Below are 20,139 nucleotides of genomic sequence, written 5' to 3'. Positions count from 1 at the left end.
GTATCTAACTTTAGTTAAACATTCATCTTATTTTAGTATCCCTCTCTTTACATAAAAAAATTAAAGAAACACTTTCAGATACACTAGAACATCTTTAACATAATAATATAGTTGTTGTTTTGTGCTGTCAAGTCCCCTGCAACTCACAGCAACACTATGTATAACAGCTCTAAACCCTGTTCTAAACTGTGACAATCTCACTGTCTCCAACACACCTACCCCATTACCCCAGTCTCTGAGTAATAATATAGTACTAGAAGTAATATTTAGATGCAAGTTACAAAGTAGCTTGTTATTCCAAGCCAGTGTGTATATACCTCCAACTTTGTAACTATGTGTTTCAGTTTCTCAGTTTCTCTAGTTAAAAACCTTAGGTTCAGATTTCTTACTATAAAGTGTAGAATTCCTTCAATGAGGCCTATAGGATCGATCTTCAAATTCTTTTTCTCTATATATTCTTTTCTCTCCCTCCCTCCTTCTCTCTCTCTCTCCTCAAATTAACGGATTTAATTATCACCAATAGGTCATAGGAATCATCTGGCCTCAGTTCCATAGCTGGAAACCTCTTAGATATTACTCAGGAGCCTATTGAACAATTCCTTTTTTTCAGAGACATAGATACCATTAAAAACATTTTGCACATCCTTATTTTAACTCTCTTCCTTACTGAATTAAAACAGTTGAATTTAATACAAGTTAGTGTCATTTCCTTCAAGAATTAACTCATATTTCTGGGCTTGCAATATTGAACAAGCAACCTTTCACCTCACTCAAACCCTACAAATGTATTTTCCACTTCAGGACTTAACATTTCAACAAGAGACCTGCTCTCCTGCATGATGATGTTGGTAGGGAAATGAGAATACACAGACCTTCTCTTGTAATATAATCCCAGGGTAATGCCATCATGTTCTGTATATGGCTACAGTGACTACAGATACTGTCAACAATAGCCAGTCCCTTTCTGTTTCCCCACAGTTTGTCAGTACAGTGAAGCCTTTATATGTATATTTTATTTCTTTCTAAGGAGAATGAGTTCTTCATTGATGTGATTAAAGGCCTCCTGCGGGGGCTCCCTCTAGGGCTCTTCACACCAACTGTGGTTCCCTTCAGAGAGTGCTGTGGACATTTTCTGGAATGTCAACGATCTAATTACTGAGATTAATCTTCATTCTTCTAGTAACATGGCAAGGCCGATTTCCCCATTGCTCTTCCCATTCTCCCTCTGTTCAGAAATGTTCCAGCCCACTGCTAGTGTGTGGATTTTTTTTCAAGTTGTTGCTAGGTGCCATCAAATCAACTACAACTCATAGTGACACTGTGAATGGATCTGAACCCTGTCCTATCCTGTGCCATCCATATCATTTCTGATATACTTGAACCCATAGTGACCCTATGTAGTATAGAATAGAATTGCCTCATAAAGTTTCCAAGGCTATAAATGTTTATGAAAACATATTTCCTTATCTTTCTCTAAACGTTCAGGATTTGAGCCGGCAACCATTTAAATAGCATCCAAATGCTTTAACCACAGTGCCATCAGAGCCACTCTTCAGAAATATTAGGCGCTGCATTCTTTCTCATATAACTCTGCTCATTTGCACCATTGGTCCTCTACCTTCCTGTTCGTTGCTTCTAGAATATTCTTTTGTGAGCCATTTTCCTTTACAACTTTCAAATCTTAGCTATTGTTACCTCCTTGAAGTATCTTTCCATGGCAAATCCTGTTTAAGGAGTGTAATTGAATCTATGATTTTCCACTTTAATAGAGAAGAAAGTGGGGGGAAAATGATAGGCTGATGAATTGAGAAGGCAAAAGATTTATGGATTAGGGCTCCAATGAGGTCAAAGGATGGTTGCAATGGAAGTAGTCAAAATTAGAAAGGAGAGAAAGAGGCCTAGTGGCTACACTGCAATCCCAGAAGCGCGCCGTTCAAATCCACCAGATGCTCTGCTGGAGAGGGAGGGGCAATCTCCTCCTGTACCAGTCAGATCTGATCTGACAGTACACACACACACAATAATAAAATAAATTTTAAAAAAAATGAGAGAAAGATGCAACAACTACTAATTCATGCATCGATGTCATTAAGTGCCATCGAGTTGCGGATGACTCATACCAACCACATGAACAACAGATCTGAGCCCTGTCCTAAACGGTACCATCCTTCTTACCCCCAACACCCTTGAGAGCCCATTGATGCAGCCTCTCTGTCAGTCCATCTCGCTGAGGGTCTTCCCCCTCCTTTGCTGACCCTCCATCTTTCCAAGCATGATGTCCTTCACTAAGGAATAGCCTCTCTTAACATGCCCACAGTATGTGAGACAAAGTTTCACCATCTTTGCCTCCAAAGAGCCCTCTGGCTGCACATTCTCCAAGACATCTCTGTTCTTTTGGGAGTCCATGAGTCCATGCAGTACTCTTTTCCAACACGACAACTCAAAGGCATCAATTCCCCCTCTGTCATCCTTATTCATTGTCCAGCTCTCAGATGCATAGCAAGTGATTGGAAAAACTTTAGTCTTTAAACTGACGTCATTGCTCTTCAGTACTTTGGAGTGGTCTCTAACAGCAGACTTTCCCAGTGCTATATACATCTCCTGACTGCTGGTACCAAGGGTGATGCTGATTTTGGATCCAAGTAAAATGAAATCATTGACAGTGTACATCTTTTCTCCATCTGTCATGATGTGGCCTGGTGGTGGAGATTTTTGTCTTCTTGATGTTGATAAGTAATCCATATTGAAAACAGTAGTCCTTGATCTTTTTTCAGCAAGTGCCTCAAGTCCCACTCATTTTCAGCAAGCAAGGTGTGTCATCTGCATAATGCAAATTGTTGATGAGTCTTCCTCCAATCTTGATGTCAGAATCTTAAGTCTAGTTTCTTGAATGATTTGCTTAGTATGCAGACTGAATAGATATGGAGAAAGGATTTAGCCCTGACCCACACCTTTCTTGATTTTTAAATTTGTGCATTAATGTTCGGGAATTATTTGCTGAATGTTGTTTATTTCTTTGTATTATGCAATAGAATTCAACACTAGGAAACTTTTAAAAGATTATTAGGGTCTCAAGAAACGCTCCTAGCATATGTTCAGTTCTAGTGCACTTTGTAGATATTCATGTTAAAACTTACTTTTCATGAAGACATAGAATTTTGTACTCAGTGTTATCATAAAGTGGATATTTCATGTTACTTTAAAATATTTTCTCACTCCTCTTGTTATTTTTATAAATGTGTAAGAGAGCTTTGAATGCACAGCAAATGAGCCATTCTTTAATTCTTTTTTCATTGCAAATCTAATTGTGAAAGATAGATTTCTGTTCTCAGGAATCACAAATTCACATTAACAGGTTTTGATCATTTAGCCATAGAAAATATGGGGAAAAAATTATAAAAATTCCTAAGTGAACATTTGGTGACCACAGGATGATAAGAAAAGCATTTCAGCTTTTGTACTTACTTTGTTCTCCTATTATTTAACTAAGTAATTGTTCAAATTTCTTGTCACTCAGCTTTTCAACTCTTGTTTCTTTTTTTGCAAATGTGTATTTTCCCCTTAATACTAAAGTGCTAAAATGAAGCAAATATGTGATATGTAATAGCATTTGTCTCTAAAATGCTACATGTTCTCTTTTCTTATCAACTAACTTAGTATTCAACATTTTGCATTTGCAACAATAGTAAGAAATCTACTGTCTTTCTAGTTCATGTGTTGTATATATTGAATGACATACGTTTACTAGTAAAGACTGTTAATGTGTGAGGCACAAGTAACACTGACCATGATGATTAAGGTTATGTGTCAGTTTAACTGGTCTGTGATTCTCAGATTGGTTTGACACTTACGTAGTTATGTAATCTGGAAGTTATGCAGTGATGGTGTCATTTTCCACTTTCACACACTGCTGGTTTTCACATAATGGCCTGATCTCTGGAACTTAGCCATGTCAATAAGTGAGGAGTGGTGTATTTATATTTTCAAACATAAGCAATTCTGACTTTATAGGAGAAAATAAATTTGATCCAGAAATCATGTTATGTATAAGCCAACAATGACAACCTGGAATAAAAAGATTTCATTCAGATCTCTCTATTTTATTATATTTTCTTTTTAAACAGGAGACTTAATGGAGAATTTAGTTCCCCATCCTGAATTCAAGATGCTGGGTGTGCGTAACATTCCTCAAATATCTGAGAATTCTCTGGCATACAGCACGTTTACTTGGGCTGGCCTCCTCAAGCATTTAAGACAGATGCTCATTTCTAATGCAAAAATGGAAGAAGGTAATGGGTATTTTAAAAATATACAGCCCACAAGCTGGGAAAAATGCCTTCCTTGGAGTTCTCAGTAAAAACTATCTTGGGCTGGTTAGAATAGTAGTCTTTCTTCTGGGTAGGGAGTTCCTGCAAAACTTCACCAAAGCAGCCCAGGAGGGCTTCTTAGTCAACTGCACAGTTTCATTTAAAACAAAAAAAATAATTGCATGAGTATAACATTTTTTTAAAATTTCATTTTCAGTCACAGTAATTAATGAACAATATAGTACGGGGAGGGGGAAAGCAAGCAGTTGAAACTCATACATGCCCTGTCTGTAAACTATATCTTCATTTTTTAAAAAAGTCAAGTAATTGTACAGTATGTTGTACAATAATGCACTTGTAACAGGGAAAACAGCAGTCTCTTGTTTTACATTCCCTATTCCCAGCTGAAGCTATTTTTACCAGTTGTAGCTATTTCTTCTGGAATTTGCCTTCCTATTTCTAAGTCTCTTGCTTATGCTGTTACTTGTTTTACTTTTTAATTTTGGATATTATCCATTGCCTACCTAAAGTGGATTGTATTGGGGGTTTGTTTTGTTTTGTTTATTTTGTGTGTGTGTGTGTACCGTCAAATCAGATCTGACTGGTACAGGAGAAGATTGCCCCTCCTTCTCCAGCAGAGAAGGTGGATTTGAACCGTGCACCTCTGGGATTGCAGTGCAGCTTCTTGCCACTAGGCCACCAGAGCTCCCTCAGAATTGTTTTATATACCTTAAACACATACAGCCATCTCTATTCCATTCTTCCAATATTTTTTTTTGTTATCCATCATTTATATAGTTTTGATAATGTAAATATGCACAGTTGAAGCATGGACTATGTGTCCAGGTTATATCATAATTAATTTTTCTAGTAGGAATGTCTCTTGGTTTAGGGAGCTGTGTTGCTAACTCCCAAGGCAGCATCTCTCTGGTGGTTCGAATCTGTCAGCAGCTGCACAGGCGAAAAATGGGCAATCTCCTCCTGTGTGATTTACAGCCCCTGGAAATCTCCTGGAGGCTTCTGAATAGACGTGAGTCACTGATGACTAGATAGCAGTGAGTTTGATGGGTTTTCCCTGTGGGTTTTTGAAAATGTATATTTATTAGAATAATAGTCTATGTTTCTTCTCTTAATCTACACTTAAATTTTGTAAAAAAAAATCTTCTCAAAATATTTAAACTCTTCAGGTATTCTGTTATGTCCAGCAAACTCTTGTAGAATTCTCACCAGGTCTGATAAATAACTGACCATAGCATCACTATTTGCCTCATTCTGTATTAAATTCCATTTCCTGGGTTTCAGACCTACCCCCCTTTATTTCCTTATTTTGATGGACTATGTCTTTTAATAGCTTCATCGGGAAGGAAACTGTTGTCCACCGCAACAGTGGATAAGGGTTACAGTTTCTCACATCTCCAACAGCATCTCTTATTTTCTTTTTTAGCATCTCTTATTTTCTTTTTTCTTTAACATCTCTTATTTTCTGATAGTAACTATCCTGGTGAGTGTGAAGTCGTATCTCATTGTGTTTTGATTTCCATGTCTCTAAAACAATGATTTCTTCCCTTTGCTTTGGCTTCTTGTCGCTCTAGTGCAATATTCAGAATCTCTTCTGACATCCAATCTGATCTTTTCTTCTTCCTTCTTTGTAATAACTTTTTGCATCCTTCATGAATGATATTCTTGATATCTTCCCACAGTTCAGCTGGTATTCATTCATTAGTGTTCAGGCCTCAAACCTATTCCTGAGTTGGTTTTTAAATTCATATGAGTACTTGATGGTCTGTTCCACAATCAGCACCTGGGCTAGTTTTTACTGCTGATATTGATCTTCTCCAACGGTTCCTTCCACAGATGTAATCAGTCTGACTCATGTGCATCCCATCAGGTGAAATCTATGTGTATAATCTGTGTTTATGTCTCTTATAAAAGGTATTTGCTATAAATAAATAATGGATTATACAGAATTCTATCATTCTATCCCCAGCCTCATTTCTGTCACCAAGTCCATATTTTCTGACCGCTGATCCTTCTTTCTGGTTCCCAACTTTGGCATTCCAATCACCCATTATTATTAATGCATCTTGGTTACTTATATGTTCAATCAATTTCTGACTGCAACAGTTGATAGAAATCTATTTCCTCCTCTTTGGCTCTAGTTGTAAGTGCATAAATTTGAATGATAGTGGTTTTAACAGGTTTTCCTTGTATGCGTATGGATATTATCCTGTCACTCACAATATTGTATTTCAAGATTGATCTAAAAATGGCATCAAGATTGAATGTGGCATCAAGATTGTAGTAACTCATTAACAACCTATGATATGCAGATGACACATTCTTGCTTGCTGAAACTGAAGAAGACCTGCCAATTGGTAGCACCATAATAGGTGGAGAAGAGATTGAGGTTGTTAGCAATTGCAGCTTACCTGGATCCGCAATCAGCTCTTAACATGAGCAGTCAGGAAATCAAAAGACAGATTGCACTGGGAAAATCTGCTGTCATGGACTGTTGCAGAGTGCTGAATAGCAACGATGTCAGTCTAGATACAAAGGTGCACCTAATCCAGGCCATGGTTTTCTCAATTACTTGTTATGCTTCAGAGAGTTGAACAATAACTAAGAATGACAGAAGAAGAATAGGTACCTTCGAGTTGTAGTGCTGGAGAACAGTCTAGAACATACCATGGACTGCCAAGAAAACAAATAGGTCTTTCTTGGAGAGGGTGAAACCAAGTCTCTCCTTGGAGGCTAGGATTTTGAAGCTCTGCCTCACTTACTTTGGGCATATGGCCAGGAGAGATCGGTTCTTGGAGAAGGACATCATGCTTAGAAGGGTGGACAGACAGCTCAGGAGAGGGAGACCCTGGATGAGATGGATTATACAATAACTGGGGTGATGGGGGTTGGTGTGTCAAAGTTGGAGAGATTGGCTCAGGACAGGGAAGGATTCAGATCTTCTTCCGTTTCAGCAAGCAAGATTGTGCCAGAATCTTATGAATGTATAATGCAGAAGTTTAAAGATGAGTACAGTGTTCACTCTTTAAAGTAGTACTTCCTGACTGAGATGCGGTATCTGTTTTTCTAGCCATACCTGTTAACATCTCAAGGAACATAGTATTCCTCAGGGTAGTGTGAGGCATGCTCCTCTTAGCTCTTTTTGGTCAATAAACCACAATTTGTTTAGTTCATTTTCTTATACTCAGCTTTAAAGTGTTAATAGTTCTTCACAGTTACAGGGAGGTCGTTGAACATGTAAATGTTTTCCTGTGTGAGTGTTTGATTATGTTGTTCAGTGATGCCAAATTGATTCTGAATTAGCAGCCCAGTGTAACAGAGGAATTGTCCCAGAGGGTTTTGTTGGCTGTAATCTTTATGGGAGCCAATTGCCAGGTCTTTCTCTTGGGAAACTGCTGAGTGGGTTCCAATCATAATTTTGATTAGTAGCCAAATACATAACTCTTGCACCACCAGATTTCTTTCATTTATTATTGTTGTTATGTGCTGTCGAGTCAGAAGTAGTTTATAGCTGATCCATTAACAGGTTTTCAGAGGTGGTAAATCACATGGGAGGAGATTGCCTGTCTTTCTCCCACAGAGCGACTGGTGGATTTGAACAGCATGCTTTTGGGTTGGCAGCACAGCTCCTTACCATTAAGTCACCAAAGCTCTCATTCTTTCATATATACAAAAAATAAATAAATATGAATATATATATATTTATATATATGGAGAGAGAGACACACAATTGTTGTTATGGTTGTTGTTAAGTGCCATGGAGTCATAGATAACTCATAGTGACCCTATGAACAAAAGACCTGAACACCTGTATAACTTTAATCGTTTCTCCAAATTCATAGAGTTTCTGGAGGCAAGCTATTTCAGATGTGGATGCGACTCCTGCTTCCGAGCTTCTTTTAACTGAAGAGCTCCACCAAACCCTGTCCACCATGAGTAGCCATTATCGCATTTGACACATCAGTGTCACAGTGTTTAGCATCATAGCAACTGCGAGTTCCCTCTGTTCAGCAAATTGACAGACCTCTGTAGAGTCAGGCTGCTTCAGAATGCTCCCCACTTGGACTCCAGCCCTATACTGGTGACTAAGTGCCTTTTTAAATAGGAGGCCGAATATAATCAACTCACAGCCAATGACTAGTAATGCACCTGGAGTCTCACCAGAACCAGAAGTCAAAACCTCTGTAGAGTCAGGCTGCTTCAGAATACTCCCCACCTGGATTCCAGCCACATACTGGTGACTCAAAATGTATATAGGATTATCAGTATGTTAATGTCTGTAGAACTCAAAATAATGCCCACCACATTTTCATTGGTCAATCTTAGTATTAGAACACAATATATACTATAACCTAAAGTTCATCTAGAATTGTTAGGGCAGAAGAAAATACTCAGTAATCTTTGTTGTTGTCATTATGTGGCATTGAGTTGTCTGTGACTCATAGAAACCCTGTGCACATTTGATCTGAGCCCTGCCCTATCCAATTTCAATAATCTTAGGAACTAGAAAAATCTTCTATTACATGCACATAGTATATATGATTTAATAGGGAGCTTTGGTGGCCTAGTGGTAAGAAATTGCTACAGGCCCAAACACACACGGTTCAAATCCACCAGCAGCTCTGCAGTAGAAAGATAGACAGTTTCTTCTTGTGCTATTTACTGACTCTGAAAACCTGTTGGAGGGTCAGCTATGGGTTGGTCTGACTCTACACAACAGCTATGTATTACAAGTATGTTGTTTGTTGTTGATTGCCTTCAAGTGGAGCACGACTCACAGCGACACTATGAACAAAAGGCCCAAAGACCCTCTACAACTATCAACATTTATCAAAGTTCATAGAGTTCCCAGAGGCAAGTTGTTTAGGAAGTAGATTCCACTCCTACTTCCATTATTATATGTATATAAATATATAAATATCCATAAATTAATATATTTTATATATATATAATGAGTTGCAGGTAACTTGATGGAACATAACAACAACAATGTGTTTATGGTGGCTTAGTGGGTAGGGAGTTGTGCTGCCAGCCTAGAGGCAGAGAATTAGAATCCATCAGCTGCTCCAAGGAGGAAGGGTGGGCAGTATCCTCCTGTGTGATTTATACTCTCTGAAAACCCAGTGAAGAGTCAGCTTTGAGTTGGTTCCAACTCGATGGCAGTAAGTTGTTTGTTATTGTATGTTGATGATACTTCCCAGGTTGAGTGATACAAATAGTTTTGTAACTATAAGCAGTTGTGCAGCTGACTCAAAGGCAGGCAGTTCTAATGTACCAGTTGCTCAGTGGAAGAAAGATGGGCAGTTTCCTCCTATGCTGTTTACAACCTCTGAAAACCTGTTGGAGAATCAGCTATAAGTTGGTTCCAAGTCGAGGCCACATAAGAGCAATATGTTTATATTAAATTTTCTACATGTTTATAAGGGGAATCTGGAGCCTCGTGGTAAGGAACTGTGCTGCAACCCAGACAAAGGCATACACAGAATCAACAAGCTGCGCCGAATGAGAAGGATGGGCAGTCTCACCCCATGCATTTTACTGCCTCTGAAAACCTGCTGGAGGGTCAGCTAGGAGTTAGTTCTGACTCAACAGCACATAACAACAACGTATTTATATTTCATCTCTGTACATTAAACTCTTTATATATTTATGGTAAACATACATATTTATATGTTACCCGAAGCTTTAGTGGCTTAGTCTGTATAAAGTTTCCCTGCTAACCCAAAGGTGTTGCTTCTCTGGTGGTTCAAATCCATCCTGACGCCTCAAGAGAAAGATGGAGAGTCCCTTCTCATGTGATTTACAGCTTCAGAAACCTAAAGGAATTTCAGCTGTGAGTTGGTTCTGATTTGATGGCAGTGTGTTTTGTTTTTATATGGTATCATACTATTCTGTGCAAAGATTGAACCCATTTATTATCACATTGGCAATATCTTTTTTCACATGTCCTAACAAGAGGGAGAATGAGTTCATTGATGTCTTATTGACCTGTACTGGAATGAGATGATATCTTGTTGTTTTTATTTGAATGTCTCTGACATCTAATAATCTTGAGCATTTCTTCATGTATTTGTTGGCCGTATGAAGATCTTTGGTGAAGTGTTGTTTTGTTTGTAGGGGTTTTTTTCTTGGTTTGCTAACAAAGTTCATATATACTGTTTCACACTGTTCTTCATTCAATTGTGTTTCATACAATCATTCTTATACATTATGTTTTATAAAATTAATCACCATTGGACCTTGCTCATCAATCATGTATTTTTGACCAGATTTTTCCCATCCACTTACCTGCCTCCTACCACCCACTGAACTGTGCTTTTTCATGTCCTTTGCCCATTTTTTTAATTGGAGTATGTCTCTTTTTCTTGTTGAGGTGATCAATATTTTTCAAATGTATTTGTTGGTCTTTATAATGTTATCTTTGGTGAAGTGTCTATTGCCAATTTCTAAATTAGATTATTTTTTTTTAACTGAGACTGTTGATGGATATTTTTTCTTTATTAAGATTTGGCTACATCAAATAAAATCACTTTTTTGAGGGGTGGAAAAACCAAAACCCACAATAGGAAAAAAAATGGTCTGGGCTACAGCAGAACCCAGAGAAGATTATGTCTCTTTTTGTTGTTGAGTTGAAGTTATATTTTAGAGGTTAGACCTTTGTCAGATACGTTGTTCCCAAAGATAATTTTCCCAGGCTGGGGAAAAAAAAAATCTTCATGACTAGTAAACTTTTAGTTCTAGTTTTGCTTTGTCTTTCTGTACTTCATTATTTGGCTTTTCTTTGACAAAACTGTTTATTGCATTTTCAGTCAGTATAGTGTCTTTAATTATATCAGAGTACAGAGATTTAGGAGGCAGGTACAGTGACAATGGCGAATTTGGGGATCTGGTCTCCCAAGAGTACCCGCCACTCTACCCCTGATTCTGCAATTGCTGCCAGGCGGATCACTCCTCCACTGGAGCCATCCTGCTCCGTGACCAAAGCAAGAGCATTGGCAGTGAAGTGCAGACACTCTTCCTCAGTCATGCCTTCCCGGTAGGTAGCATCAATATAGCCAAAGATATAGGAGCCCCAGAAACTCCAGTGGCAAAGGACTTCCTTACCATCATACCCACATGGACACTGAGTACACCTGCCCTCCTCTTTGGGGGTCCCAGCCTGCAGTGATGATTCCCATCCTCAGGTCTTCCTGGTATCTGTAGCACATCTCCCTAAAGAGGCTGGCTGCCATGTGTACCCGTGAAGGCTCACTCAGTTTGATGCTGTGGAAGCCAAGCAGGCTACTGCCTGCATATCAGCTGCTGAGCTAGAGCTGCAGCAGACTATCCGGTCATGTCTGGGGGTCAGCTTGTCAGTCACTCGGTTAGTGATGTAGGACCCCGAGGTGGTTCTGGAATCGGCTCCCAGAACTAGGCCCCCATCGAACTGCACAGCCATAATTGTGGTCCCTGTGGACACTTCCCGACCTTCCCAGTCAGGGGTGAGCTCCTCAGGCCCCCAGGCCAGGCTGGCCTCATCCCTTGAGCAGCTACTTAGGTTGCCCCCATCTTCCTCCTCCTCATAATATTTTTAATATTTTTTTTTGTTAAGGTACATAAAGTAAAACTAATCCTTTTTAGGAGTTTGTTGTTTGCCATTGAGTCATAACTGACCCTAGCTGACCCTCCAGTTAATTTTCAGAGGAAGTAAATCACTGGAAAGGAGATTGTGTGTCCTTCCCCAAAGCAGCTGGTGGAATCAAACTGTACCTTTGGGATTGCCCCACAGCTTCTTACCACCAGGACACTGTAGCATAGTTCTACACATTGTGACAACCTTATACAGTGTGTATTTATCACCCTCAGTTAACAGACTATTTCCATCATCCAAAAAGGTTCTTCATAAACTTTTGTAGCCAATCTCTTCCTTCCACTTTCAGTCCTTAGCAGCCATGGATCTGATATTTATCGCTATACTTTTAACCTTCTCTAGAATGTTATATGAGTGGAATTATATGAAGTGTGTAGTCTTTGGAGTCTTGCTTGTTTCACCTAGTATCTGTTGAACATATCAGTTGTTTTTATTGTGTGCTGATGAGTTTGAACTGACCGGTTGAGTGTTGTTGAAGCGGAACTGGCCCTCCAGTTGGTTTTCAGAGAGAGTTAATCACACGGAGGATGATTGACCGTCCTTCTCCTGCTGAACAGCTTGTGGATTCAAACTGTATCCTTTGGGGATTGCAGCACGTCAGTAGATAGCTTTTATTGCTGAGTAGAATTCTATCACATGCATGTACCACATCCACTAACGTTTCATGATGACTGTATTATACCATCAAGAAGCTCTGGTGGCTTAATGGTAAAGTTGAGCTGCCAGCGCAAAAATATGCAGCTCACATCCACCAGCTGCTTCCTGGGAGAAAGATGAGCAGTCTTCCATGTGATGGACTGCCTCTGAAAACCCAGTAGGGGTCAGCTCTGACCCAGCATCACAAAACAACAACGTGTCATACCATTATGAGAACTGAGGTGTTTGAATGACTGTCACCAATCAATACGAATTTCTATAAAATGCACATACCACAAGATACTGTTCTCCTCTTGCTCGAAGTAATTTATAATCTTCTCCTTTCACTCTTTTTTTTTTTTGTTTTTGGTAGGAATCAACTGGCAGGTTCGACCTCCTTTGTCAGGACTTCCTGCCCTTGGCAAAGAGTCTTCCAATAAGGAGCTTCATTTTAACACATCCGTTGCTAATTTGGTCATCCTTCGTGGGAAAGATGTACAAAATGCAGATCTGGGTAAGCAAACATTAAGATGCACATTTTACATAGATGGTGATGACAAAGGATCCGTGAGTAAGTTTATTCCTAAGGAAAGAATAATAATAACTGTGCATTTTAATGGGGGATTGAGTAAAACCATTGTGTCAGGTGTTATGTGACTGAAAACCAAACAGAAGTCATTTAAACAGGATGAGATTTCTTTCCTCTGAACATCGGGTTGCCCAGTGGCTAACCTGGTGGCTTCACCCTGATAGCTCAAGACACCCGCATACACTCCAACCATCAAATCCTTAAGAACTAGAAAAGACAGTGTACTCCTTTCTTCTAAAGTCACATGCCATGCTTGCACTTGTCTCCCATTGACAGGGACTAAAGTATGTGTATGCTGTCCCTAGCTGGAAAGGAATCTAGGAGTTCAGTTACAAGTGGAAGGTTCTGTTGGAGTCAGTGAGACTAGCTCAGGACAGGGCAGGCTTCAGAGCTGTTGTACATAGTGCACATGACTCAGGAGATGACTCAGTGGCACATAACAACAACAGGTGGTCCCTGCGACAGCGTTTTCTTGTGAAATTGTTGTTGTGTACTGTCGATTCTGAACCTACCTGTAACTGACCCTCCAGAGGCGGTAAATAGCACAGCCTTCAGGAAATCAAAGGACGAGGTGCACTGGAGAAGTCAGCTGTCAGAGACCTCTCCAAAGTGCTATCGAACAATGATGTCAGTCTAAGGTGTGCCTAAGCCAGGCTATGGTCTTTGCAGTTACTAGTTATGCATCAGAGAGCTGTACAATGACCAAGGATGACCGAAGAATTGATGCTGTTGAGTTGTGCTTGAAAAGAGTATTGAACATACCATGAACTGCCAAGAAAACAAGCAGGTTGGCGGTCGGCGGTTTTCTTCTGGTCTCTCTCTCTCTCTCTAGACCAAGGAATCTTGTCCAGGATCCCTCTTAATAAAGCTTCTTTAGCTTGCAAAAAAAAAAAAAAAAAAAAGGAAAGGAAAAAGAAAACAAGCAGGTCTGTCTTGGAGAGAATGAAACCAAGTTTCTCCTTGGCAAAGATTTTGAAGCTCCATCTCATATACTTTGGCCATGTGGCCAGGAGGGACCAGTCCTTGGAGAAAGATATCATGCTTGGAAGTAGGGAGGGACAGCGCAAGAAAGGAAGACCTCGGATGAGATGGATTGATAAAGTAACTAGGGCAATGGGGAAAGTAGTATCAGAGTCAATGAGACTGGCTCAGGATAGTATTGTTGTACATAGAGTGGCTATGTGTCTTAGGTGACTCGATGGCACATAGTAACAATAACAAATCACACAGTAGGAGATTGTTCATCTTTCTCCTACAGAGCAGCTGGTGGATTCGAACCACATACTTTTGTTTGGCAGCGCAGTTCCTTACCACTAAGCCAACAGAACGCCTTTGCAGAATTGTTGGGAAGTTGAAAAGGCATTACTCCCTGTATGACAAAGGATGTTATCAGAAAAGTGATGAGACAACCTTCAGACTGAGAAAAATTTTTCAACATATTGGTTAAAGGTTTACTATCTGGAATACACAAAGAACTCCTACAGTTTAGCAAGAAAGACAACCAACCAAATTTTAAAAATTTGCAAAAATGTGAATTGACATCTCACCTAAAATGATACCCAAATGGCCATGAAAAGATCCTCAACCTTTATTAGCCAAATCTACCGCGACTGATTCAATTCCAGTTCATTATGACTCTCCATCAGACTTCTGAGGGTATACATTTTCACAGGAGGAAACTACCCAGCTTTCTCCCAAAGAGTAGCTGGTAGATTCAAACCACCAACCTTTCAGGTAGCAGTGCAACAGTTAACATGCTGTGCCATCAGGGCTCCATTTCATTAGCCAGTTAACTCACTGCCTTCATCTGAGGCAGTTCCACCCCGAAGATGACCTTCTATCACATTTTGGAGACTCTAAATTTTAATGGATGGTGACTGCCCATCTTCCTCTGTTGGAGCTGCTGGCAGATTCCATCTGCCAGAGAAACATGGCCTTTAGCTTGGCACAGTTTCCTACTGACTACAGCTGTGCCACCAGAGCTCCCTATATTCATATAAGGAACCTTGTTGTTGTTGTTGTTATGTGTGGTCGAGTCACCTGTGACTCATACCAACCTTAGGTACAAAAGCCCTAAACCCTGCTCTATCCTTTGCCAATCTTATTGTCTCTGACACACCTACCCTCATTACCCTAGTCACTGAATCAATCCATCTCATCGAGGTTCTTCTTCTCTTGTGCTGGTCCTCCACCCTTTCATGCAGTACTCCTTCTCCAAGAAATGGTCCCTCCTTGCAACATGCCCAAAATATGTCAAACAGAGCTTCAGAATCCTTGCCTCCAAGAAGCAGCCTGGTCTCACCCTCTCAAGGATGTTGTTTGTTCTCCCAGCAGTCCATGGTATATTCAATACTCTTCTCCAGCACCACAGCTTAAAGGCATCAACTCTCCTGTCATCCCTAGTCTTTGTCCAGCTTTATGATGCATAGCAAGTAATTGCAAAGACCATGGCCTGTATCACGCACCTTAGTAAGGAACCTTTGAGATGAGTAATATTCATTGATATGGAAAGAAGTTCCCAGCATACTGAAATCTCCCTCTACCATGGAATTGGGGGCAGCGCATATCTGGTGATGTTATTTTTGGAGGCTATAAATTACAAAGGAGGATATTGCCCGTCTTTTTCATAAAGAGCTGGTGGTGGATTTGAGCCATCAGAGAGGTACTGTCTTTGGATTTGCAGTACAACTCCTCACAGACTGTATCACCAGAGATCACTCCTAACATACTTGTGAATGAGAATTGCAGGTTTTAGAAGAGCTGGTAGATAAAATTACATACACAAGGATAGTTAAACTATTCATAGCAGTCACTCTGGGTGCGGGCGTTTCAGCAGTTTAGGTGAATTTATCATTCTTCATATTTTTCTTTTTGTTTTTAGTAATATTTTTTTTCTTGTTGTGTATTGCCAAATCAGATCCGACTGGCAGAGGAGGAGATTGCCCTTCTTTCTCCAGCGGAGCATCTGGTGGATTCAAATCGTGCGCCTTCTGGATTGCAGCACAGCTCTTGCCACTAGGCCACGAGAGCTCCCTTCTTAATATTTTTCTGAATGGTGTGAATTATTACAGATCCTCCACCCCAGCATTGAACATAAGTCATTAATCCAAAAGCAGTATAAAGCTAGTTTTTGTAAACTTGAAATTATTCATTTTACTTAAGAATTAGTATTGCCATTTCTAGAAACATTGGTGATATTAAAATAAGACATCAACCTCCATAATCCCTATGTAAATTTGTAATGATGGATCATTTTAGTATTTTAGACAAGTAGATATATTTATGTTTACAAAATGTTTAGAGGAGCAATGCTAAAAATTACACAAAGTTTGAAAACAGTAGTAACAAAGTTTAATGTGAAAAAAAAGGATATAACCAAAGCTGATAAAAAGTAAGAAATCCTTTTTAATCCATCAGATGCTTTGCTGGAGAAGGAGGCACAATCTCCTCCTGTACCAGTCAGATCCAATATGACAGTACACACACACAAAATAATAATTTTTTTTAAAAAAAGTAAGAAATCTTTTTGTTTTCTTATAAATGGTATCTGTTATAATTCTCCAGCTTTCAGCATATTAAATATTTTTCTAGGATAAAGAGAGCAATTAAATGTTTTCTTTCCTACATAACTTCCTGTGTCTGATTCCCTTTTCATGGAAACAGGCTGGTATCTGATCCATCATTTTCGTTATCTTCATCTTTCCTAGATGCTCCCTCCTGTCATGAAATTGTCACGTAAAAGATCCCATCTCAGATTCTCCTGATTTCTCTTCAGTCTGTTTGGCTTTACTCTCTTTCTAAATGGAAATTTTCTCATTTGTCTTTCCATCCACACCTCCAGGAATGCTGAGAATATCTTTCTCAGAAAAAGTTGATTGCAACTTAGCATGCTTTCTATTGGGAAAAAGGTAATTTGAAAAGTAAAAACCAAAGAGATATCAGAATAATTAGACGAGGAAATATTTGTCTCTTGTTTTTCAAAATAAATAATTTATGATTCAAAGAATAATTTGTTTTGTTTTCACTGTAGGAGGATTTAAAGATCCAGCTATCTATACTTCCTGGTTAAAACCTGCTCATGCTTTTAACATGTGGAAAACTCAGCGAGCTTTCAACAGATACGAAAAGTCTGCAACACTGGTCAGCAATAGCCAGTTCTTAGTAAAGCCACTTGATAGGATTGTGGGCAAAGCGTGGAATATGTTTGCTTCAAAGTAAGTAAAATACTGGTCTACAAACTGTTTCAAGTTTAGGCAGACAATAGAATACAGAATTAAACATGAGGCAGGATGTGGAGTTAGCGTGGTGCCCTCTTGATGTGTGACTCCATGAGCGTTGCTTAGGCTACATTTCCACCTCCATATGTGGGTCCTCACTGAGAGAGTAGATGGTGAGAATGAAACGAGATAAATATGTGGAAATACTTAGCACAGTCCCTGACAGGTAAATCCCCAGTGATTGGCATTATTACTGATTATTATACGTTAGTAGTAGTAGTTGTTGTTGAGCCATGGTGGCCTAGTGGCAAGAAGCTGCACTGTAAGCCTGAGGCACATGGTTCGATGTTGTGAACTATCAAGTTGGGACTGACCCCTACTTGACCCTCCAGCAGGTTTTCAGAGGTCGTAAATCACATGGGAGGAGATCACCCATCATTTTCCCATGGAGAAGCTGGTGGATTTAAACGTTTGGGTTGGCTGCACAACATTTTACCAGCATTAACTCCCTTTAGTAATAGGAGGGTTGATTAAATGTGTAATCTCTAAAACACCTGAAATTAGAGCAGAAATTTAATTATAAGACAAGGACAATAAGATAGTTTTCCAAAAAGAAGATTCTTAGGAGTGTAGGAAACCTGCTCATCTTGCTGAGAAAGGAATCTGGTAAGTTCAACGTAATGCTAAGAAATGTTTTATTGGGTTTCTTGATCTGCACCACAATTCATTTTCAAAACAAAATTCCTCTAATGACTGGGTGGGCCTCTACGTTGGTTAGCTGAGGTTGCCAAGCGCTCACCATCCTCCATGCACGCTTCCTGGCCTCCTGCTTTCCCCATTCTCATTAAATGGTAGAACCATCCTAATGGGTATCTCTGGCGGCTTAGCAGTAAGAACTGCATTGCTAACTCAAAAACACACAATTTGAACCCACTACATGCTCCACAGGAGAAAGAAGGGTCATCTCCTGAGAAATTTACTGCCTTTGAAAACCCACTAGAGAGTCATCTGTCAGTTCCAACTAGGTGGTACATAACAACATTTAACCGATAATGCTACTGATAATAAATTTGAAAGAAGGGTTGGAAGAACCATCGTGACATATATACCAAATAAGTTCTGTGTGAAAATCACTAGGAAGTCTTCACCACATTAAGCACAGTTCCAAGCCTTAGATAAAAGACCCCACCATCCCTTAGAAAGTGCCTCTCATTGTGTCTGTTTTAGACACTAAGAGAACAGGAAGAAAGCTGGACAAACTTAGAAAGTTGGCTAATCTTTGGAGTAAACAATGAAACAACTATAAGACCCTAAGATATTCTACACTTTTAAACTACTCATGGGCTGGAAAAGGGCTCCTTGTTGTTTGATTTTAAGAGTTACTGAGTTGAGCTATTTGTACATTTCTGTTTTTTCACTAGAGCCTATGTTCATCAATACACAAAATTTGGAATTGAAGAAGAAGATTTCTTGGACGGTTTCACATTGTTGGAGCAGGTTATTGCCAGTTACTGTAACCTGTGATCTTGAACAAAAGTAATTTTGGACAAGCATTTTCAAACTACTGTTTCTATGAAATTTTCCATTGTATCTCTTAAATCAACAGAGTGGAATACTGATTTTATTTTGTATGTTATACTCAAAGAAAAGAAAGAAAATCCTTTAAATATAGACGAGCATGTTTTCATTGAAAACGTTTACTTCTATTTCATTTTAAAGAAGAAACTTTGAGCTGGGGTCAGGGGAACCTTTAGTGCCAGTAAACATGATATACAAGAGTAGATTGTGTCTTTTTGGACTGGGCTTCTGTGTATAAAGGTCTTTGACGCTGAGAAGGCCAGAACATGGGAAGGTCTTCAGAGAGCAATGGGCCTCTGGATGCTGAAGGAATCAAATATTTCTCTCCACAACTGTCAGAGAGAGAAGGCATTCTCTCAGAGCTTCATTTGGCCTAGTGCTAAGAAGCTGTGCTGCAGTCTCAAAGGCATTCTGTTTGAGTCCATCAGCTACTGTCTGTGAGGATGAGTAGGCTCCTCCTGTATAATTTACTGCCTTTGAAAACCTATTGGAGGATCACCTGTAGGTCTGCTCTCATTTGAAGGCAAATAACAATTACAACAGCCTCCTAAAATGTAAGAGAATAAATTTCTATTCACTAAAGCAAAAAGAAAAAAACCCAAACCAAACTCAACATTAGAAACATTTTGCTGAGATATTTTAAATACTTTATTTTTACCTCATGTCCCTCAATCTTCCCTCTGTATTCCAAAAAAAAATTGTTAGGATGAGTTAAACTTTCACGGCACAATTTTAAGCTAACACATTTCAGTTCCATACTGATGGTGTAGTCTGTAAGGAGTTAAACCCCGCGAACCCAATGGCCACACTGAGGCTGTGGCTTTGCAGGGAAAGGATGGGCAATCTTCTGCCGTGTGATTTTCAGCCTCGGGAAACCCAAGGAGGCTCAGCTGTGAGTGGGTTCCAACTCAAAGGCAATGAAGGAATCAAGTTTCCAATTTTAAGTGAGTGCTGTCAGCCACAAGAGGGCACTGTTGTAATATGCTAAAGGATGAACAGCTATTTGAAGTCAATCCTAAGATTTTCCAAAAATTATTTTATAATAAACATAAATATTTTTGTAATAAATGCTTATCATACCTAAGTAAAGTTTTAATTTGTTTTATATTCTTAAATTTTCTGTGTTCAAAATTTAGAATTTTTTTTCTAGGCTTCCGAAAATTT

General features: G+C 39.3%; 1 protein-coding gene and 1 pseudogene across 5 annotated transcripts in view; one reads left to right on the top strand and one right to left on the bottom strand.

The window, feature by feature from the left end:
* The window catches only part of TUBD1 (tubulin, delta 1), a 35,335-nt gene extending 16,368 nt beyond the window's left edge, over nt 1-18,967 (top strand). The window contains exons 5-9 of one of the 5 annotated variants that reach the window (XM_006899443.1): nt 4,125-4,296; nt 5,179-5,185; nt 12,979-13,105; nt 17,211-17,394; nt 18,819-18,967. In XM_006899443.1, coding sequence (XP_006899505.1) covers nt 4,125-4,296; nt 5,179-5,185; nt 12,979-13,105; nt 17,211-17,394; nt 18,819-18,921 — 593 coding nt within the window. In that variant the 3' untranslated portion in view covers nt 18,922-18,967. Of the gene's footprint in view, nt 1-4,124; nt 4,297-5,178; nt 5,186-12,964; nt 13,116-17,210; nt 17,395-18,815 lie in introns of all 5 variants that reach the window. The other 4 variants (XM_006899444.1, XM_006899445.1, XM_006899446.1 and 1 more) reach the window with 4 other exon arrangements.
* On the bottom strand, nt 11,173-11,873 carry LOC102868748 (annotated as a pseudogene).
* Nucleotides 18,968-20,139: the final 1,172 nt, after the last annotated feature.

Source organism: Elephantulus edwardii, unplaced genomic scaffold (assembly GCF_000299155.1).
Source record: "Elephantulus edwardii isolate Elephantulus edwardi_28Jun2011 unplaced genomic scaffold, EleEdw1.0 scaffold00257, whole genome shotgun sequence".
Classification (NCBI taxonomy): domain Eukaryota; kingdom Metazoa; phylum Chordata; class Mammalia; order Macroscelidea; family Macroscelididae; genus Elephantulus; species Elephantulus edwardii.
Note: the sequence above shows the minus strand (reverse complement) of the source record. Positions and strands in the feature narration are given on the sequence as shown.